Source organism: Acinonyx jubatus, chromosome F2 (genome assembly GCF_027475565.1).
Source record: "Acinonyx jubatus isolate Ajub_Pintada_27869175 chromosome F2, VMU_Ajub_asm_v1.0, whole genome shotgun sequence".
NCBI lineage: Eukaryota > Metazoa > Chordata > Mammalia > Carnivora > Felidae > Acinonyx > Acinonyx jubatus.
The window spans coordinates 65947329-65970759 of NC_069394.1; the positions used below are offsets into that span (position 1 = coordinate 65947329).

General features: G+C 35.7%; 1 protein-coding gene and 1 long non-coding RNA gene across 4 annotated transcripts in view; one reads left to right on the forward strand and one right to left on the reverse strand.

Annotated features, from left to right (window-relative positions):
* LOC128312840 (uncharacterized) overlaps positions 1 to 23431 on the forward strand; it is a 130458-nt gene that overhangs the window by 14051 nt on the left and 92976 nt on the right. The window lies entirely within an intron of this gene.
* Positions 170 to 23431, reverse strand: part of DNAJC5B (DnaJ heat shock protein family (Hsp40) member C5 beta) — an 81823-nt gene continuing 58561 nt past the window's right edge. For all 3 annotated transcript variants that reach the window (XM_053208292.1, XM_053208294.1, XM_027042755.2), the window contains 3 exons: positions 20286 to 20499; positions 16229 to 16400; positions 170 to 307 (listed from right to left, as the gene is read on the reverse strand). In XM_053208292.1, the coding sequence (XP_053064267.1) occupies positions 213 to 307; positions 16229 to 16400; positions 20286 to 20499 (481 nt within the window). In that variant the 3' untranslated portion in view covers positions 170 to 212. The remainder of the gene's footprint in view (positions 308 to 16228; positions 16401 to 20285; positions 20500 to 23431) is intronic.

Below are 23431 nucleotides of genomic sequence, written 5' to 3' on the forward strand. Positions count from 1 at the left end.
AAATGGAATGTGTTTCATTAGGAATTCTACTCAAAGAGTGAGACTGCTTACTGAGAAAATTATGTAGCAATCATCTTTCCCTAACCTAAAAAATAAAATACAAATGTGGAAAAGTTCACAGCATTTCATGCCTTCTACCCTGCCCTCCCATGACCACCTGGAGACATGGTTGAACCAAGAAGATGTATTGTGGACCCTCAGTGGTCTCAATATTAAGAGTCTGTGCAATAACTTCGAGGTTCTTCTCTGATTAGCTGTGTTTTCTCATTTGCATTTGTAGGCTGGAGAACAACTGGAAAGTCCACATCTAAAAATAAACAAAGCAAAGCAATAAACACCCTCTTATTATGTTACATTTCCTTTAATGGGGCAAGTGGTAGATATTTTTGTTGAAATGATGATTGGCAAACCAATTCAGTTCATAAGATATTGAGGATGCCTACCCTTTAAAGGACTTCAAAAGGGAGGAGACACTATCTTTACTCTTCATTTAAGTTCTGTCCGTTATAGAATTATAAAACAAAAGCACTGAACCCAGCTTTCAACTTGAAGCAATTGCTGAACCTGGTGAACTTGAGCCATCTTGTGGGGATGAGGACAGGTCTACCACACATGTCATATAGACTCTAGTGTATATCTGTATGCAAAATGCCCCCTAAAGTTGTTCAGTGCACAATTACATATATGGTCCTGGTTGGGAGAGAGGTCAGAACTTGGAGCTTGCTTAGATGAAAGTCTAATAGGAAGCTTCCCACATAATGCTGTACCCAAAATGGTTATCACACTCTAAGTTACCATACCCCTAAATCTATAAGGAAATTTGTTAGGCTTGCGTTTTTGGTGCTGAGGTGAAAAAGGAAAGAGCTCCCCTACAAATACTTAATGGCAAGCCAATGAGCATACATATTGGCAGACCAAATTTAAATATCTATGTGTTCCAGGAAACCTCAAGCTGATAATTTAGTTTAAAATGGTCCAGTATAAGATGTGCTCCCAAGCACCTAGCAGAAGAGAATGGCTCCATCTTCAACACAGGTCTCAAAGATTCATTAAAATATTGCTTAAATACATGAACTCAAGGTAAAAATGAATAGAGAGATCAGGGAGATATAGAGAAATAGAGAAAGACCCTCAAAAAAATAACTAAAAAATTACAAGAAACGTAACTCATAGTGAAAACAGGGAGAGAGAGAGAGAGAGAGAAAGAGAGAGAGAGAGAGAGAGAGAGAGAGAGAGAGAGAGAGATGGAAAGATTGAGAAGGAGGGAGTGAAAGATTACACACAGAAACAATGAACACTGAGTGAGAGCTAGTAGAAACAATAGGCCAAATCAGACCCACAAAGACTTCAAGTCCTGCACTTTTAAGACATAGAATAAAAAAGAGTTGCATGTGTTTTTTAAGTGACCAAGTAGATTTTGAAACTATTAAAAAAGAAGTTGAGATTAAAACATCTGAAATTTAAAAACCTGATGAGTGGGTTTATAGCTAAAGAGAGAATGAAGTGGAAGACAGATCTGAGGAGGTTAACCAGAATGTAATAGAGAAACAAAGAAATAAAATATGAAAGAGGTTAAAAGACATGAGGAATAGAGTGATAAAGTCTAACATATCTGATAAGACTTTCAAAAAAAAAATTAGAGGCAATATTTTGAAGATTTAATGGCTAAGAATTCTCTAGAAAGACACCAATCCCCAGATTCAAGAACAAGCCAGGATAAATTAAAGATAAAGTTATATCTAAGACATCTTAGTGACATTAAAGAAAACCAGTGGTTTCAACAGCACTCTTATCTCTGAATAGCAAATGTGTAGGCCAGAAAACTATGGAATTATACTTTTAATATGTTAAAAGAAGTATCTATCAACCTAAATTTGTTTACAAACTGTGCTATTGTTACTTTTTTAAAAACCATAATATAAAGGCATTTTCAGACAATAAAAATGGAAATTGTGCTACCAACAGACTCAATTTAAAAGATGTGATTCAGGCACAAAGAAAGTGTTACTAGATAGAAAATTTGTGCTGTAAAAAGGAATGATGATTAGTAAAGAAAATGGTAGGTATGTGAATAAAACTAAATGATTATTGATTATGTACAGCAATAATAATTTATGAGGCTTAAATTAAGATCAAACTAGAATACAGCAATGGTGTATAAATCAGAAAGGGAGTGATCAGAATTAAGGTATTACAGAGGTATTGTTCAGGAGGGGTAAAGATAAGAATTAACTTTAAACTTTGATAACTTAAGTATGCTTGATAAATGTTTAGAATAACCCTTAAAGAACAGAGCAAAGAATATAATTTCCCAACTGGGGGAGGAAAAGAAATGAAATACGAAAAAAAAAATCTTTCATTACAAAAGAAAGAAAAAAGAAAAGAGAAACAGAAAAAAAAGTCAATTTAAAGTGATAATTAAATATAACTAATTATAAGTAAGTAGCCCAAGTTACTCAGGTAGTAAGTAATAGAGCTGGTAATCAAACGTAGGCAGTATTTCTTAGAGTCTATTCTCTTAAAAACTGTGCTATACACAAAAAGGAAGTATATATACTTCCTGTGAGAGTAGGAAATAATTGAAATATATAGTTAATTATAATAAATACAAATGGACTTAATACTTTATTTAAAAGAAAAACTTTCTCAAACTGAATAAATCCCTCCTCCCCACCACATTTATAAAACACACATCAAAGGACATAAAGACAAAAAAGTTGATAGTGAAAAGATGTAAACATCTTACCGCACAAACACTAATAAAAAGAAAGCTGATGTGGGGCTTCTGAATGGCTCAACTGGTTAAGTGCCTGACTCTTGATTTTGGCTCAGGCCATGATCTCACAGTCATGAGATAGAGCCCTGAATTGGGCTCTGAGCTGGGCATGGAACCTGTTTGAGATTCTCTCTCTCCCTCTGCCCCTCCCTGGCTCAGGCGCACACTCTAAATAAGTAAGTAGGTAAGTAAATAAATAAATAAATAAATAAGAGAAAGCTAACATAACTTTAACAGACAAAAAGCATTGATAGAGCTAAAGAGTAACCAGATAATAACATAATATTCAATTCACCAAATTACTATAAAAATTCTAAACTTATATACACTAATAAAATAGCCTCAAAATATATGAAGCAAAACTGATAGACTTTATAGAAAAATAGAGAAATCCATCATCATGGTGGAAGATTTGAATGCTTCCTCCAGTAACTGACCAGTGAAACAAACAAACAAATCTTTAAAGATATAAAGAATTTGAAAAGTACAATGTTGTGGACTAAACTGTGTCACACATACCTCTTCCCCCTGCCCCAGCTCATAAGTTCTAACCCCCAGTACCTCAAATATGAATCAAATTTGGAGAGAGGGTTCTTAAAGAGGTAATTAAATTAAAATGAGATCTTCAGGGTGGGCATTCATTCGGTATAACTGGTGTCATTATAAGAAGATGTTATTAGGACCCAGATACACAGAGGGAAGACCATGTGAAGACATAAGGTGAAAATGGCCATTTACCTGCCAAGAAGAGAGGCCTCAGAGGGAGTCAATCTTAATGACACCTTAATCTTCTACTTCTAACCTCCGCACTTGTGAGAGAATAAATTTCTGTTGTCAAGCCACCCTGTCTGTGGTTCTTTGTTAACAGCAGCCCTAGCAAACTAGTACATACAATAAGTTGGGTTTATTTAACAGTCATATATGGAACGGTGAACCTAACAAATGCAGAATGTATTGTTTTGAAGCAATGTGGGACATTTATAAAAATTAAGTTCTAGGATACAGAGCAAGCCTGAAGACATTTTGAACTATTGTATCATGCTCTCCATAATTTCTGATCACAGTGCAGTTAAGTTATAGATGCAAACAATAATAAAAAACCTGAAAAACCCCACAGGTCTACAAATTAAAACTTAGGCCTAACTTAGAGATCAAAGAAAAAATTATAATGGAAATGAGAAAATATTTAGGACTCTGATTATAAGAACAATATAAGAATGTGTGTGTGTGACACTAAAGTGTTACTTATAGGAAAATTTATAGCCTTTAATGCTTAATATCACAAAAGAAGAAAGGATGAAAAGAAGTATAAAATTTAAGAAGTTAGAAAACTAACAATAAATTAAGAGAAATAATAAAGAATAGAAATTAAATAGAATCAAATATACAAGAGAATCAAAACCAAAAGTTATTTGAGAAGACCAATTAAATTTTCAAATATCTGGTAGCACTGCTAAAAAAATGGAAATAACCAATACAGGGAGTGAAAAATGGGACAGTAATGCAAATACATGAAAGGTAATAAGAAGAAATTTTGAAGAACTATTTTTTTTAATAAAGAAAATCTAGATGGCCTATAGACATTAAATACATTGAATCAGTAACTTAAAATTTGTACAATCACACATTAGCCCAGAAAGTCCTACAAAATCCTGTAGAAAGAAATAAATGTAATAATACACAAAATCTTTAAGAAAAGTTTAAAAAGAAGGAATCGTTTCTAATTTATTTCATGAGGCATAATCTTGATATAGAACCCTATAAGGAAATTTTGACAAAGGAAAATTATAGACCAACTTCACTCATTAATATAGATACAAACATCTAAAACAAAACATTAGCAAACCCATTTTATCAAAAAATAGTTAATTCATCATGACTGCATTGGGTTTATCTCAAGAATGCAAGATTGTTTTAACATTGGAAAATAACATATAGTTCTTCACATTAACAGATTAAGGGAGAAAAATCGTGATCATCTCAACTGATGAAGAAAAAAATATTTGATAAACTTTTACACTCGTGACAAAGTTCTAACAAAAAGGAACAGAGACAAAACCTACAGCAAGCCTCATAGTTAAGATGCAATCTTGAAAGCATCTTCTCTTCAACATTTTACCGGTAGTCTCAGCAAAAACAGAACGGCAAGACAGAGAAAAAAAATTATAAGAGATGGGAAGGAAGAATAAAAACTATCACTGTTCATACATGATACAAGCAATTATGTAGAAACCCTGAAGAATTTACAGATAAATAATTGGAAATAGAGAGCTTAGCTAGTTTCTTTAATTCAAAATCAATGTTTAAAAAAAGCACATTTCTGTATACCAAAACAATGTATAAAATTAATGTTATTTATTTGTAACTATATAAAAATGGATAAAGCATTCAGGAATAAATGTAGCCAAAAATACGTAAGATATCCTTAGCAAAAGCCAGTAAAGAAGGGATATACCATGTCACATGTTAGAAGACACATTTTTAAAAATGTCAATAGTATGTAACTGATCTACAGAGTCACTGCAATTCTAAACAAGATTTCAAAGGTTTTATTTAAATATCTTTTGTTTAAAAACTTGACAAAACTGATTCTAAAATTTATATGGAAAAGCAAAAGGCCAAGGATACATAAGACTTCCCTGAAAAACAGAGCGGGAAGACTTGCCTAAACAGTACCAGGAATTTTACAAATGGGCCTGGTGTTGCATACAGATAGACAAAATGAGCAGTGAACCAGAATAGAAAGACCAGAAAGTCCTCCATATATCTATTGAAACTTAGTGTATTCTGAAACCAAGACTAGAAATCACTGTGCTCTGACAATTTTTTTCTATATGTAAAACTTGAAACTGGAACCATACATCATATGACATATAAAAATCAGTCCAGATGATTAAACATGTAAATGTGAAGAGCAAAACTATAAACTTTGAAAGGACCACATAGAAGAACCCCTTTATATCCTTGGGATAGGGAAAGATTTCTTAAAATACAAAAATCACCAAAGATAAAGACAACAATTGACATTTTATTACATTAAAACTGAGAACTTTGGTGTATCAAAAGATACCATAGAGTGAAAAAACACCAAGACATAAACTGAGAGAATACATTTTAAACAAACATGATAAAGAGTTAATACCCAAATATAAAAATATCAGTTAGAAAAAAGTACATGATATAATGAAAACCTGCAAAAGATTTGAATAGGCATTTCATAGAAGGAAAAACTCAAATTAACAACATAAGAAAAGAGATAAAAATTAGAACCACAATGGCATACCATTTCCCACCCACCAGATTGGCACACAATTAGTCTGGTGATATCAAGTGTTGACAAGAATGTGGAACAACAGGAACTCTCATTAACTTTTAGTAGTAATGGAAATTAGTGCAATAGTTTTGCAGAACAACGTGGCATTATGTAATAAAGTATAGATGTACAAACACTTTGACTAAGGTATTTGCTGTTAGCACTTACGCACCAGAAGATATGTATAAGAACATTCATAGAAGCATTGTTTTTAATGGACAAAAAAGTGGAAACTACCCAAATATCTGTTAGCAGTAGAATGGGTAAATAAATTTATGGGATGTTCTCACAGAAGAATACTATACAACAGTGAAAATGAATGAAAGGCAGTCATAATGTGAATGGATCTTAGAAATAGCATGTTGAGGGGCGCATGGGTGGCTCAGTTAGTTGAGCAATCGACTTCAGCTCTGGTCATGATCTCATGGTTTGTGAGTTCGAGCCCCGCATTGGACTCTGTGCTGACAGCTCAGAGCCTGGAGCCTGCTTCTGATTCTGTGTCTCCCTCTCTCTCTGCCCCTCCCCCACTCATGCTCTGTCTGTCTCTGTCTCAGAAATAAACATTAAAAAAATTTTTAAAAAGAAAAAGAAATAGGATGTTGAGTTTTGAAAAAAAAAGCAAGTTGGAGGATAATTGTTGAATATAAGCCCATTCACTTAAAGTTCAGAAATATGCAAAACCAAGCAATATATGGATTAGGAATGCAAATTTCTTTATTTGTAATGCTAAAAAGAATATTAAGGAAATTATTACATTATAATAGCCAGGACATGGATGGAGACAACCTAAGTGTCCATCGATGTTTGAATGGATAAATAAAAAGTGTGTATGTGATAGAATATTATTCTGCCATAAAAAGAAAGAAATCCTGCCATTTGTAACAACATGGATAGAATGTGAGTACATTAAACTAAGTGAAGCAAGTCCGATAAAGACAAATACTGTATAATCGCACTTATATGTAGATTATAAAACTTATTGGAGATTGGATTTGTGGTTACCAGAGGTGAGGGTAGTTAAAAGGTACAAACTTGTAGCTATAAGATGAATAATTTCTGGGGATGTAATATACAGCATGATGACTGTAGTTAACACTGCTATATGGTATATTTGAAGGTTGCCAAGAGAGTAAATCATAAAAGCTCTCATCACAGGGAAAAACTTTTTTTCTTTTTTCTTTTTGTATCCAGATGAGATGATGGATGTTATCTAAACATATTGTGGTAATCATTTCATAAATATATATAAGTCAGGTCATTGTATACTTTAAACAATGCTGTACATCAAATATCTCAATAAAACTGAAGGAAAAAAATGATTACAAAGGATTTAAGATAGCAGAGGGAAAAGTCACTAGGAACTGAAAAGGTAGTGGCATATTCTTTTTATAAAAGGTATAAAGTCAGGTCATAATATTTGTATGTATTTAGTATTTAATAAAAACAATAACAGATTAAGGAATTAAGTGAATTACCCCCAACACCTCAACCAATAACCTATATTTAGGGCTTGAGATGGAATTGTCTGACTCCAAAGCCCTTGGTTGTAGCCATAATAGTATCTGCTCTCAAAGTCGTTGGCATAAAAGGCTAATAATCCACTTTCTCATTTTCCCTTACTTTGTGAGTTGGTTAGGCCTGTGGCATCTTCCACTCCCTGCCATGGGTGAATTTGCAGAGAACAAAGAAACTTCTCTTCTGTAGGAAGGGTATTTAATTTCTTTCTCTAATCAAATTTTGTTCTACCCTTCTCCTCTATGTTTGTTTGGGTTTTTTTTAAGTTTATTTATTTTTGAGAGAGAAAGAGGGAGAAAGCGAGAATCCCAGGCAGGCTCCATACTATTAGCAGAGAGCCTGATACAGGACTTGAACTCATGAACCATGAGAACATGACCTGAGCTGAAACCAAGAGTCAGATGCTTAACCGACTGAACCACCCAGGCACCCCTGTGTATTTGTTTAATTGAGGTAAGATTCACATAAAATTAGTCATTTTAAAGCAAACAATTTAGTATAATTCACCACTTCTATCTAGTTATAAGACATTTCCCCCAAAGGAAACCCAGTACCTATTAGGCAGTTGCTCCCTGTTTCTCCCTTCCCCAGGCCCTGGCAACCATCAGTTTTCTGCCTCAATGGACTTGTCTGTTCTGGTTATTTAATATAAATGTATCATGCAATATTTGTCCTTTGATGTCTGGTTTCTTCCACTTAGCATAATGTTTACAGGTTCATCTACATTGTAGCACGTGTCAGTATTTCATTCTTTTTATGGCTGAATAAAATTTCACCTCTCCTCTACTTTTTGTCCTTTCCTCCTCAGAACCTCCTGGGTTTCTCTTAACTCCTTTTCCCCTTTATCTAGTTAAATTTTACGGCTCTTGCTCTTCTCTAGCAAAATGTCTAAGATTCTAGCTGCTTTCTCTCTATCATACTTTGATGGGATGAGCCCTTATCTGAACAACTCCCATTTTGGGGTTATTTGCAACTGTGATCTCTGTACAACTACTGCTTTACTCAATTCCTTGATAAAACTGTTCAGTAGAACAGCCCAATATGATTTTAACTGCTTTGTCTGGCATGGAGAACATTATTTGCCATCTTATCTACAGGGTGTAGGGAGATACTGTGCCAAACGCTTTGTTGGTATCAAGATTCATCCCTTCTAGGGTTATCCATCTCCATAATCTCCTATACCTCAACTTCTCCTTCTTTATGTCTTCAGCTTTAAATGTCACTTCCTCAGGGAAGCTATCTTTACCTGCATCCTTTGGTTTGCTTTGCCAGGGATAACTGGTTCCCATTTATGCTCTTGTTTCTGTTCCTTGTTACATTGTCTCACAAGTCAGGCCTCCTAGTGTTTATTATCACAGCCCCTGTGCCTTTTCTTTGGTGTGCTTATACTTGTAAATTAGCTAGCTCTTTAGTGTCATTATTTCAATTTGTCTCCCATCTCCTCTGCTAAATTGTAAAATCCAAGATAGCCCAGTCCATGTATTTTCTTTTTCTAGCTCCTACCACAGTGTCTAACAAATATTAAGTGCTCAATAAATGTTTGCTGTGAGAAAACTATCTTAATAAACCTGTAAACAGGTTTTTACACTGTTTGTTCACTGAACCTTGGCAGCCAAAAATTGAAGAAACTTTGGATCCACTTTGAGTTTCTTTTGGGTCAGCATTCTGAGCTGACTCACTTGTCCTGGTCCCCTGGCCCGGAACCTTGATGATGCTTATTTGATGTATTTATATAAAGAAGAAGTAAAGGACTTTGGATTAGTTAGTTGCAAGAATTTTTTTTTCTATGAATTAGTTTTAGAAATGGGTCCCTTTTGGTTGGGGGGAAGAAGGTAGGAGGGAGATTGAGTGGGGATTGGTGAAAAGAGAGAAGGTGAATTTAATCTCTTCCTTGATGCCCTTTACCTGAGCAGCAAAGTGTGATGAATGCTACAGAGCAAATGTAATAAATGTCTCAATATCTTGGCTGAGAGCAGGAGTCTAATTACAAGCCATATGGCCTCTTCAGCACAGTGGCTGTGAATTTATTTGGGTTTTATCCAGGTGAGTAACAAGAACAGTTAAGCAATCAATAGATTTTTCTATCACTGAATATCACATGTTTAGAACCAAGGTCAACTCTATAAAATCTTCTCCTTAGATATCTTATTCCCTCTCCTTCCAAAAAATGGGGAAATCGTGATTGCATGAAAAAAATCTTTAGGGTTTAACTGGGAGTTTTCAGTCCATTGCCTTCAGTTTGGGGGAAAAAAACCAACACTGAATTTAGCTGTTGTAATCTTGGATTGTTTTACCAGGGTGTTTAGAGATAACTGGTTCTCACTTACGCTCTTGCTTCTGTATTTTGTTTCTCTCTCTCTCTCTCTCTCTCTCTCTCTCTCACACACGCACGCACGCACACACACACACACACACACACACACACACACACACGCAGAGTTCCAGGAAACAGGGTATCTGAAGATGGTCTACAGAGTTCTCTTAGCTAGCAGTAGTATTCTGATTTCATTGTGGTCTTCAGCTAACAGAGGAGTATACTGGGTCTAAATGAGATTGTTTTAAGTATACCACTCAAAAATTTAAGTATACCACTCAAAAATTCACAAAGTGGAACTTCGAATTTGTGAACATTTGAAAGGAAGGGAAATCACCTGGTATTTATTACCTTTACCTTTCAAGTTTCAAATTTTCCAAGATGAAAAAGAGGGGGCGATGGGCTCCCCCCAGATACTTTCTCTCTTCTGTTTGATCCTAATTGATTCATAAGAATAATAGAATTTCTCTGTGTTCCTAGGATCCCACTGGGAGTATATTTTTATTTTGAAAAGAGATGGATGTCTGTTTACAAATTCTATAGTTTCCTGTGAATATTGAAGAGTCCACTGGAATTTCCCCCTTTCTAAAGTGTAGAAGCTGGATTATACCTTCTCACATAGTTGAAAGAGACATAATAACTAAAGCTCTACTACCAAATCCCACCCTGTATCACTACTCTTAAATAGAAACTGGTACCATTTACAGCATCAAAACGTATCTTAGGCTTTAGCCAGTGTCAAGGAGTAGGTATGTTTGTAATATGTACATAATAAAAAATATCCAAGAAAAATTGTAGACTTTAAATATAAAACTAGAATATTAACTATCTCAAGTCAAGTGAAAAACATCTGTAATGTTTTTTAATAAGTCAGCTGGCTAAAAAAGAGTTTGATATTTTAAATTTGGATTTTCATAAATTAAGAAATATCTAGTGTTCTATAACGTGTCCTTAAAAGAGAAGTTTGAGGTGTTTATTCACTGAATTCAAATCACAAATGTATTTCTCTAGTTAGCTTCTTTCTTCTTTATTAGTCTAATTAGGCATAAGGAGGCAATAAAGTATTAAGGAGCTATAACTTTTAATCTGGAGAGAAGATAATCTCGTATTAGTTTTATTATAGTTTTTATCTTGGCATTTCTGAGAATTGCACTTAGAATAATATAAGATATGCTGGCCATACTTCTTTGAAAATTAATACTCGAATATGAAAAATACATTTTCATTTGTAATATTCATATACTGGTCAAATTTCTAAGTACAGTATAATCTGTAGCATAGCATTTACATTGATAATTAATATAAAACCCTTGCTCCACCTGCTTCTCCCCATCCCACTGTATCATCTCAATTAGCTTCAGTCTTCCCTGAAAGTAGGGTATTATGCTTCACAGGCATTTTGTTCTATTACTCGCCAATGAGTATCAAGCTTGAAATGCGGATTTATAGTCCACTCAGAGAAATGTTTTATCAGTACTGGCTGCATAATTAGCAAAACACAGTGCACAATGAAAAATGTGTTATACCTGATTCAAAAGCTAAGAATTTGAAGTGAGGCACCTGGGTGGCTCAGCTGGTTAAGTGTCCAACTTCAGCTCAGGTAGTGATCTCACAGTGCTATTTGTGCTAATAGCTCAGAGCCTAGAGCCTGCTTCAGATCCTGTCTCCCTCTCTCTTACCCCCCTCCCCCCATCCATGCTCTGTCTTTCTCTGTCTCAAAAATGAATAAACATTAAAAAAATTTTTTTAAAAGCTAACAATTTGAAGATGGTGACAGCAGAGTAATAAACCAAGTGTTGGAATTCTAGCCAGTGCAATAAAGCAAGAAAAATAAATAAAAAGCATGTGGATTGGAATGGAAAAAATAAGACTATTTCTATTTGCAGAGGACATAATTGACATCATAGAGAATCCCAAAGAATTCACACATATCAATACAAATTAATGAGTGAGCTTAACAGGAACACAGGATACAAAGTCAGTACACAAAAATAATTATAAATACTTGTGATGAACAAGTATTTAAGTATTTAATCTGGAAACCCAGATTAAAAGCCAGTGCCATTTACAATAGCTCTCCCCAAAATGAAATAGTTAGGTATCCATTTAACAAAACATATTCCATCTCTGTATTCTGAAAACTACAGAACACTCATAAAAGAAACCAAATGAGACCTAAATAAGTAGAGACACATCCCATGTTGTTGAATTAGAAGATTCAACATAGTAAAGATCTCAATTTTTCCCAAACTAATATACAAATTTCATGCAATTTTAATTTTAAAAATTGGTATTTTTCTGTAGATTTAGACAACCTGATACTAAAATTTATATAGAAAGGAAACCAAACTAGAATCACCAAAACAATTTTGAAAAACAATAAAGTTAGAGGAATCACACTAGCTGATTTTAAGACTTACTTTAAAGTTGCAGAAAGCAAGATGTGTGTGTTATTGGTGAAGGGATAGATATAGATCAATGGAACAGAATAGAGTCAATAAATAGACTCATAGAAATATAGTCACTTGATTTTTAACAAAGGGACAAAGATAATTCAATGGAGAAAGGATAATCTTTTCAACAAATAGTGTTAGAACAATTAAACTCCATGTGCCAAAAAAGCCCACCAAAGTTGACCTAAGTCTACACCGTAAACAAAAATGAACTTAAAATGGGTCACAGATCTAAATGTTAGACATAAAACTATGACACTTTCAGAAAACACTGGAGGGGTGCCTGGATGGCTCAGTCAGGTGAACGTCTGACTCTTGATTTTGGCTCAGGTCATGATCTCATGGGTTCGTGGGTTCAGGCTCCATATTAGGCTCTACGCTGACAGTGTGGAACCTGAGGAGCTTACTTGGGATTCTCTCTCTCTCCCTCTCTTTCTTCTCCTTTCCTGTGTGTGCATGCTCCCTCTCTCTCTCAAAATAAATAAACTTTAAAAGAGGGGAAGAGAACATTGAAGAAAATCTTTATGACATAAGGTTAGGCTCAAAGTTCTTAGACATGACATTAAAATCATAATCCACTTAAAAATCTGATAAATTTTTCATCAAAATTTTTGCTATGCAAAGAAGCAGCAAAAAATATGTAGCCAGGATAAGAGTTTTGCAAAACAAAACCCATAAATATTTACACAAAAAATTTTTTTAATGTTGTTATTCTTAGAGAGCTGGTGCCGGAAGGTTGGTATAAACTTGCTTTTGACTCTATAATCCTTCTGTGGTTGTTGAATTTTTAAGTATCTCTCACTTTCATACAAAGTCCCAAACCTCCTCACCATTGGCAGCTTTCAAATGAGGTTAGGCAGCAGTCTGATAAAAAATTGTGGAAAGGTAAGGGTTGACTACTCAGATTTCTTCCACCTCTAAAATCCTAGGATTTTATGATTAGATTCAATATAAGGTAATAATTCCCCAAGTGAGAAAATGTTTGCCATGTTTCATTTAATTTCAGAATCACTGAAAAAAAATCTTGAAGTGCTAATATCTCACCAGTGCCTTCTAATGGATTCAGATGTTGATGTATGCTGCCTATCATTTTTCATGAGTAGCTTGATATCTGCATGATTAGTAGCACCTTTCAAGAATATTTTCTTTAACAACTTTAAATGGCCCCCATTCTTTTGCAGAATAGAAGATACCACATTATGTTTATTGGATCATAGTCCAGAAAGCAGAGTCTTCTCATGGAATCTGCTTTTTCATCTTTACAAGTCTTAATGTTTATTTTATCTGTAAACATAAAGTCTCTGAATTAGTGAATAAAAATCTGAAATTAACTAGTGCAGCTAGCTACAAATAAGGCATAGATTTTCGTAATGAAATGTTAGATTGAAAAGCAGTGGTAAATTTACTGGATGGTTAATGAGTTTTAGCTTCATGGACCTCTATCTGTGCAAATCTTTCTAAGGGCCTTTTGGGGCCCTAGTAATGTGCTTATATTTTTGTAGATTTGCAAAAGTAAGATATTTTAATCATAATTAGCAAAAACACTGTCTCTTTTCACTTTGACTTTCCCTCCATCATACGTTTCTTCTTAATGAGTGGCAGCAGAGGGGCTATGGATGTTTTGAGGGATTCAGTTAAGAGGAAATAGAGTTAAATGATAAGTTTCATTTGGACTTAGAGGGATATGTTTTTGTGGTTTGCAGCAACTCTGTTTATAGTTAATTATTGCTAGCCATACTGGCATGGGAATGGCTCGAGGAATACTATAGCTCCCTATGCCAGTTCACTTGCTGAGGAGACATGAAGATCCATGCCACAGGTGATGTCACACTATATGAATGTGCCAGGGGGCTCTGATACTGGAAGTATTAGGTGATGTAGAGGCAACAAAGTTGGAAACGTGCAGACTTAAAAAGTGGTCTGTGAAAAATTCTTCCAAATCTTACAACTTATATATGAAATAGACTAGATTAGTCTTCCCAAATTTAAAGCAATCCCTAAAAATGTAGACATTATTATTAGTGAGTTGTAAAACCAAAAGAAATTTTTCTACTCTACCAATGAGAGAAAACAAATTTTGATCAAACATGCTAGAGGAAAAACAATTAGTTTTCTACTCTTCCTACAGAAAACGACATTCCAATATTATTATTAAATGAAGAGGCAAAGAATAATGAATGCATCCCAAAAACATAAGGAGAAAGTACTGTAGAGGTGTGTCAGGCAGTTAATTAAACTATTCGCTATTTTTCTAGATTTTCTGATACATGATATTTTCAGTTTTTAAACTTTTAAATTTGTTGTGATTTCATTTTCTCATTCCAAATAAATATTCACTTTCAGATCTAATTTTGTATTTGTAATTTCGTGCTTTTTTTTTCTTAAGAGGACTGCCCAAATAGTGTGTCAGGCCCTATAAAACCTGGATCAACTCTGCATAGAGCTTTTAAATATTTAGCCATAGAATAAAGCTTGTCCTTTTGCTTAAGGATTCTTCGTAACACAATCAGACTTAGTCTAGAATATGACCTCTGCAATGGAATTGGTAGCTCTGGGGAGTCAGAACTAAGAACAGTGAGAGGCACACAGATTTATCACTAGTCACCCTGCAGGAAGGAAACCTGGGTGGAATTTGGCACTGAGTGTAAATTTCTGTTCCAGAAAAGAAATCTTCTGCAAAGGAGGTCTGCTGAAATGACCTGGTAGAGCTTTTATCTAATTTAAAATAGAAAAGATTTTGAGGCTTTTCAGAGAAGTGTGCATCAGTAGATTTGGGATATCTGCGTTCAATTCACCTAGTTTTGGTTTCTGCACTATACAGGAAAAGTTAAGATAAGGTTGACACAGTGGATGATGATGACAATACTCTCCTATCTCACGTCCCTTCCTATCCTCTGTCAATGATAGAGTACTGTACTGGATTGATGGATGTTATGGGAGATCCTATAGACAACAGAGCCAGCTAATGAGATCTTAAAACAGTTTATCTCCCTTACAAAGGCAGATGGGATCATCATTCCTAAGCAAGTTATGTAAGGTCACTGGCCCTTCCATGGAGAAGAGTTTACATTTATACATTTCTGTTTAACCCATTTTTGAGTAGTGCTGCTTATTTGTTCTTTTTGGTATGTATGTCCTCAATAAAAGATTAATTGTCCTTTTATATCCCAAATGAGGCAAAAGACAATGGTAATTGTATTTCACCATGGGCCCACAGTTTGTCTCCAAGGGCAATAACAAAAAATTGTTACAGTAACCCACCTATTTGCCAGATTGGCCACCCAGTGTTCCCCATAGGAAGGGGTCACAGGTTGCAGGAAAATCCCTCAGTCTTCTCTTGATGCTGGTTGAGGCTAGCTCTGAATATATGGATTTGGAAGGAAGCTTCATTTCCAGGGAAGAAAGATCACCCTTCCCCAGCTCTACCCAAAACGCATTACCAAGTAATTAGAAAAGAAAAAAGTCCAGGGTTATTGATGTCCATTTTCTTCTATTTGAATAGAGATCTTTGTTAACAGGCTTGGTTCTCATATCTCTGGGTATTCCCACCCAAACCTCCCTGAACCTCCCTGAACACTCTTGTAACAACATCATGAATTGTACTGGCTTTGCTTTGTGATCAGCATATTTTGTGATTTATTTCTAATGGTGTCAGGTTCTGCTTTTCTCTGTGGCCAGGAAAGGTAACTGTTCCTTTATCCTCACCCAAAAGAGGTACCAGAAGCTGACAATCTGTGGGATTCCCCTCATTGGGTTGTTGGATCTCTGTCACTTCAGTGATAACCATCACCAGGGACCTTGTGCTTGGTCAGGCCTGTGAAGGGACACCCACTAGCTCTGCTGTCATCTTACTCCACCTTTTTCCATGTCGGTCTTGATCTGCTCCTCAAGATCCTCTGGGGACACATAAAAGTCCTCTTCTGGCACTGATGATTTGGGCCGGCAGCGTCCACAGCAGCAGTTGCAACAGCAGCATAGGCAGCAGCAAAAATAACAGCCAGTAAAGAGTCCAATGATGACAAACAGGGTCTAGGGGAAACAGAGACAAACCAAAATAGGGGTGAGGAATGGTGGCGTGTGGGAGAAACCAGAAATTAAGTGTGCATCCATGTATCTTCAGAGACCTGAAGATGTTGCAGTTCCCCCTGAGGACCACATATTCACCTGCATCCTTATTCCATGCAAGAACTAGCTTTTTAGTTGCCTTGGAAACAAATTCCTTATAAAGTTTTGCCTAACAAGTTCACAGGAAGTGACTTGTAGCCACAGTAATGAGGTGTGATACTTTCTTCTTTATTCATAAGCTATGGTGATCATTATTAACAGGAGAACAAACAAAACAACAAACAGACAACCTCTACAGGTCAAATGAGCTAACCAAGGGGATTGAGTCATTCTCACCAAAGACAAGCTATTGATAGCTCTCCCTCACACCTCCTCATTTCCCTTAGTCACTAAGTCTTGCCAGAGTCTCTTTAAGATCTCTTACACCCTCTCCCTTGTCTCTCTCCTGACTGGTAAGGACTTTAGAAAGATCTCCTTATCTCTGCCTTTAACACATCAGTAGCCTCCTAACTAGCCTCCCTGCCTCCACTCTTGCCTCCTATTCTACTCTGCACATTGTTGTTGGAACTTACTGAAATACATTTCTCTTGAACCTATGCGGCAGCTTTCCTGCCTCTCAGGAAAGACTGGAACTCCTTATTAATGGTCATCTGGCTTCAAACCTTTCCCTAATTAGCACAGCCCTATTCCTGCCATACCTTCCATAGCTTTGCTCTCCTTGTGGATTCATCTTCCCAGAGGGCTCCTTCCATTCTTCAGCCATCTAACAAATGCCAACTCTGAGTTTAAGATTCATCTCAAAGATCCTCTCTCTGACATCTTTCCTGATCCCCCCACTCTAGAACAATTACTCCCTCCTTTGTGCCCCAGTTGTACTCCACAGAAATTTCTCCCATGGTTCTGTTGATGTTGTTGACACCTTAGGACATTTATCTGTTTACAGGTCTGTGTCACATTAGACTGCGAGAGTTTTGAAGGCTGTAACTATATGTTAGTCATCTTTTAATCCCTCCTAACTAAGGATTTAGTACCTGGCATGTGGGAGACAATAAATACCTACTGAATTAATGAATGTATAAAGTAATTAATAGATAGATGAATAATTTGTTCCTTTTAGTGAACAGCAGAACCAGGATTTCCCCACAAGCATATGAAAGATTTGTTTACTAAGTCTGCCATAGCTCAAATGAAAAGAAACTCTACCAACCCTCAATTTAAGTTAAAATAAGCCAAATTTTTTAATTCAGCAATATAATGGTTGTAAAAAATATGTTATTTGAAATAGGAAGTGTTTTGAATAAGAATGCAGATTTTATCTAAAAAGAACAAAGAGGATAAAGATCACCTTGCGTGTATGCAGTTCTTCAGTAACTTAAGGTAGAAATCTTTAATGTTGATGAAACTCACCTGGCTCATTCCTGCTTCTTTCTGACTCTGGCCCTATTATGGGGTGGAGCCTACAGTGGTTTGGAGTGAGGGAGCTTTAGTCACACTCTCGCACCTATAATCTTTTTGCTGTGGATACTCTATATTTTCATAGACTTAAGAAAATTACTCTGCGAAAGAAGCTGCAACACTGTCCTCACCAGCTGCCTCCAAAACCTTCCTGTGCAGTATTCCTGAGCTATTGCCTCAACCAGCTCCTCCTTTCTCTACCTACTTTTGTCCTCTTATGTCTTTACCATGCAATTCCCATATTTACTCTTCGCTGAAAATTTTCTTTAATTCATATATTGTTTTGTTCTTTAATTAATCCAACTAGATTGGTTGCCTGCTACACAAATAGCCTTGACTTACATACTCAAGTACTTAGCACACTACTGAGCATAAGTAGGAGTCCACTATTTTTTTTTAATGGTAAGATTTATTTATTTTTTTAAATATGTATTTATTTTTCAGAGAAAGAGTGCAAGCAGGGGAGGGGCAGAGAGAGGATCCAAAGCGGGCTCTGCGCAAACAGCAAAAAGCCCAAACTCATGAACCATGAGATCATGATCTGAGCTGAAGTTAGCCACTTAACTGACTGAACCACCCAGGTGCCCCAGGAGTTCAATATTTTTGAAATACATATTTTCAGTGGTACAATAAATCATTCATTTAATGCATGATCATATGCGCCGAACCACTCTGATGGACATGGTGCAGTTAGGCTTTTGACATAAACAGAAGAAGGTACATTTTTTTGTGGCCTTACTTTTAAAGAGCCACATCAGAAATTATTTCATATATTTCTTATACTGCTGGACAGCGTCTGTTTTTCTATATGAATTTTTATCAACTTTGTCAACTTCCTCAGTAAGGAAACCTATTTGTTTTTATGCAGGCCAGCCCTAATATGCAACCAAGTATTAGTGTGTAAATTATCTAGAATGTCCGATATACCTTCCCAGGGAGAGAATGTCACACCTGGAGGTTAGGTTCCCAGGCAAGCCCCCTAAAGCCTACATTTTATGTGAACATTAAGTCAATCATAAGTGATATTGTCAGTATGTACACTCTCATTCCAAGGTCCAAATCCACTCAGCAGGAACTTGTCTCTCTCCCAGGTCTTCAACAATAGAGAAAGGAGATCTCAAGTGGGAATCCCAGTTATCTCTAGGAGAAGACATTTTTGGAGACTGTAGAAGACAAATGTGGCTTTAGGTTATAGACTCTCCATGCTTATGTGCAAAAGTATATTCTTTCTCTGCATATATAAAACTCCTCAATTTAGCAAGATTTATTTTAGTGGAAGAAAATAGCAATCAGAATCCTATTGACCATGCAACCCCTTTTTTTGGAGATCTGCAGTTTTTTAAATTAATTACCTCTCATATGAGTGTGAGTTCATATGATTTCACAAAATGTATGAATTGTCCAAAAATATCCTGATGGATCATATGAATGCTTTGTATGTAAATATGCTTTTGTCAAAAGATAAGGGGGTGCCTGGGTAGCTCAGTCAGTTAAGCGTCCAACTTCAGCTCAGGTCATGATCTCACAGTTTGTTAGCCCGAGCCCCGCGTCGGGCTCTGTGCTGACAGCTCAGAGTCTGAAGCCTGCTTCATATTCTGTGTCTCCTTCTCTCTCTGCCCCTACCCCACTTGTGCTCTGTCTCTCTCTGTCTATCAAAAATAAATAAATGTAAAAAAAAAAAGGTAAGGACATTAAAACTCATGAACAAATGCATAACCATCACCAGACATATACCAGGTATTCCTAGGAAACCACCCAAAATTTATTGTTAAAAGTGAATTCTGATTGTACTAAGTCTTTAAAAATGTTGCCTTCTTCCTGACCAGATATCCTTTTTTCCCCTTTTGCCTCTATGTCTCTCCAACACCCTGTTCAACACTACTTAATTCTCACTTTTTCCTCCTCATTTCCTTCTCCACTACTTAAAGTCAGGCTGCACGTGAGCCTATGACATAATTACCACACATTCTCCCAAGTACTGCGTTTGTTCATGTAGCCTATGCTATAGATAGTAAAGTACATGGCTAAATTTGTCCTATAATAACTTACTAAGCAGTTGTCACGCTAATAAATTATTTTTGTTTTTGAGCAGTGAGTCAGTTCTTAATTAGTCATGGGTCGAGGGGGGGGCAGTCAGAATTAACCTGAAACCTCAAATTCATTTATAATTAATGTCTAGAGGTATTTTAAGTCATGCTGTATTTTATGATTATTTAATGAGATAAAGCAAAAAATGATCCTCAAATAATAGCTTTTGATTAAAGTGATACCTCTTTTTATTTATAAGAGTTTAATAATGTAGTAAGCTTAGGTTTTCTCTGAGATGGAGCCTAAAAGAGTGAATAATATCATGGTTTTTCTAGGAAATTGTTTTTGAAGAAAAAATTGATTTACCTTTGCCCACCAGCTTGACAGCATGAAGTAGGTATTAACATTTTCATCTCCAAATTGCTCAGCCACATAGAGTCCCAGTGATCCATACTTGTCATATATGTTTCTCTTTGACATGTCGGTAAGTATTGTGTGGGCGTTGTTGATTTCTTTAAACTTTTCAGCAGCAGCTGGATCATCTGGATTCTTGTCTGGATGATGTTTCAAGGCCAGTTTTCTTTTAAAATAAAGAAAGTGAGGGAAAGTATTATTTGACAAGAATTGCAATGACATTTTAGGGGGGCATTATTCATTTGTTCATCATTTTTACATGCAATTACTGTGAAATGATAAGTTTCACAAAAGTGTTGATGTGACTAAGCAAGTTTCCATTAGATGTTGTCTCTTGTTTCTATGTGCAGGCACAGTAGTATTGTTTCTTTCCTCACATCCTCAAAGGAATTCTCAATAGCTGCGTAGTTGTTGAGTCTGAGCCATTTTGCTGTTGGCAGATATGTGAAGTCTATTTTCACCTGGCAGCTGATCAGTGGCCCACTTCAATATGCAGAGGCCTTTCAAGTGTTAGAGCAATAGAGTAAGTTTACACCAAAATTCCATTTAGAACTGGAACAAGTTTCTGGAATTAACAAAAGTTCACACCACATATTCTAAAAGTTAAATGAAAAATTGTCCAAAAAAATCTGATTCATACTCCCTTGAATAAAATTATGACCTTTTTCACAAATCTTCCACAAACCCTTTTTCACTCCCTTTTGTTTTTATGAACAGATACTGTGACTTTCCTTGTTGTCAAATGTATATTTGACTTCTTTTTTTTAAATTTATTTATTTTGAGAGAGAGTGAGCAAGCAGGGGAGGGGCAGAGGGAGAGGGAGACAGATCCAAAGCAGGTTCTGTGCTGTCAGCGCAGAGCCCAACATGGAGCTAGATTGCATGAGCCGTGAGGTCATGATCTGAACTGAAATGAAGAGTCAGATGCTCAACCAAGTGAGCCACCCAGGTGTCCCTATTTGACTTCTTTTAAAATAGGTCTTTCCACTTCAAATAATCTGTAGAAATTTAGTTGTGAGTAAAAGGGCCTGTGTTCTCTGTGGATCATGAATCAGTTCCTGATGAATATATGTATGTGTTGTGTTGCAGTGGGGTGTGTGTGTGTGTGTGAGAGAGAGAGAGAGAGAGAGAGAGAGAGAGAGAGAGAGAGAGAGAGAGATTTGAGGGTAATTTATTCTTGTTATACTCAAGTATTAAAAAACCTATAACACGAATGTGAGAACTGGACTATGACAGTCAGGGTCTGGCTGGTGGCCATTTCCTTCACTTCCCTTTGCAGACAGATTTAAATAATGATTAAAGCTGTGTTCAAAATTGAGTCTGTAGTAATTTTTCCACTAAAAAGTCAACAAATTTTATGACTCCGTACTGGAAATTTTATGTGACTTGTTCTCTCTGCTGTGTCCTTTATAGCTCTATGTACGAATATACCTTAAGCTTTTATTTTGGTTTAGATTAAACAGTTTCATTTTAATGCAATAATAAAAGGCCATAGTAGAACAGAAAAGTAAAGTCTACTTTATAAGTCAATCTATACAATAAGCTGGAAAAAAATCACATATATTTTAGGAATTAAAGTACTGCTGGTTAGGAAGTAGGTGATTAAGCAGCTCAGCATCAGTACCAAAATACTTAAAAGTGTAAATCATGGTGTAAAAGCGATTTCAACTCTGAACTCAGAATAAACAAAAAGAATAAAACAATGATAGTTCATTTTAAATTTGTTTAACTAAAACATTTTCATGCTTTTTGAGAGATGTTTGGGGTATCTATGTTTTTTTATGTGCAGAATTCATAATGAAATCTTGTGCTAATAGCATAAAATGCCTATTTTGTCATTTAAAAGATCTTTTATAATGTTTACTATGTGCTAGCACTATTGTAAGCATGTTATAAATATTAATTCATTAATATTTATCACAACTCTATGAAACAGGTATTATCATGATCCCATTTTACAGATGAGGAAATTTAGCCACCAGAAAGTTAAGTTATTTGCCCAATATCACACAGCTAATAATTACAGCCAGGCTTTGAACACAGGGAATTTGACCTCGAGCACATGCTCTTAACCACCACTAGGCTGGCTTTTTTATATTTTTAAATTTAAAAAGTAAGGCACACAGTGTTAGTAGACCATTATAAAAGGACTTTGGCTTTTGGTCTTTAAGGTGATGTGGGAAGCCATTGGGTTTTTTTGAGAAAAAGAATGGTATGATCTGACTTTAGTTTTAGAAGGATTACTGACTCTTGGAGAGGACAAAGACCAAAGCAGGGAGACTCTTTTAGGAAAAGTCCATGGTGGTTCTGATCAGTGTGGTAGTGGAGGATATAATGAGAAGTGGTTGGATTCTGGATATATTTTGAAAGCTAGCTGATGAATTGGATGTGGGATACAAAAGAAAGAAATGAGAGATGGCACCAGAGTTTTGGCCTGAGCAAATAGCAGTTTGTAGTTACTACTTAATGAGTTGGCAAGAATTTTTTTTTCTTTTTTTGGCAGTAGGGAATGGTTTGTTAGGATTTAGAGTTTGTATTTTAGACACATTTGAGATGCCTATTAGACTTCTAAGTGGAGATGGAGGTAAGAGAGATATATGAGCCTGGAGTTTAGGCAAGAATTACTGTAGGAGATGCATGTTTGGGAGTTCTCAGCAAGTAGATGGTATTTAGAGCTATGGAAGTGGAAAAGATTCACAAGTGAGTGGGTCCAAGAGAAGTCCAAAAACTGGGCTTTGAGAAGGAAGAACAAGCAAAGGAGATGAAGAAAGAAAGATCAATGAGGCAGAAGGAAAAATATGGAGAATATGGGGTCTTGGGATCTAAGTGAACAAAGTATTTCAAGGAGGAGAGTGGTCATTTGTGTCAAATACTATTAACAGGTCATATATGATGAGGACTAAGAACTGATCACTAGGTTTAGTGATATAGAAATTTTTGGTGACCTTGATACACACACACACACACACACACATGCACATACACATAGACAGTGGTATATATGTCTGTATAAGGAAAAATAAAGCAGAAAAATGAGAAGAAAGAGGAAAATGGAAGGTTATGACCACAATTAACAGTGCTTATAGCTGCACATTGGG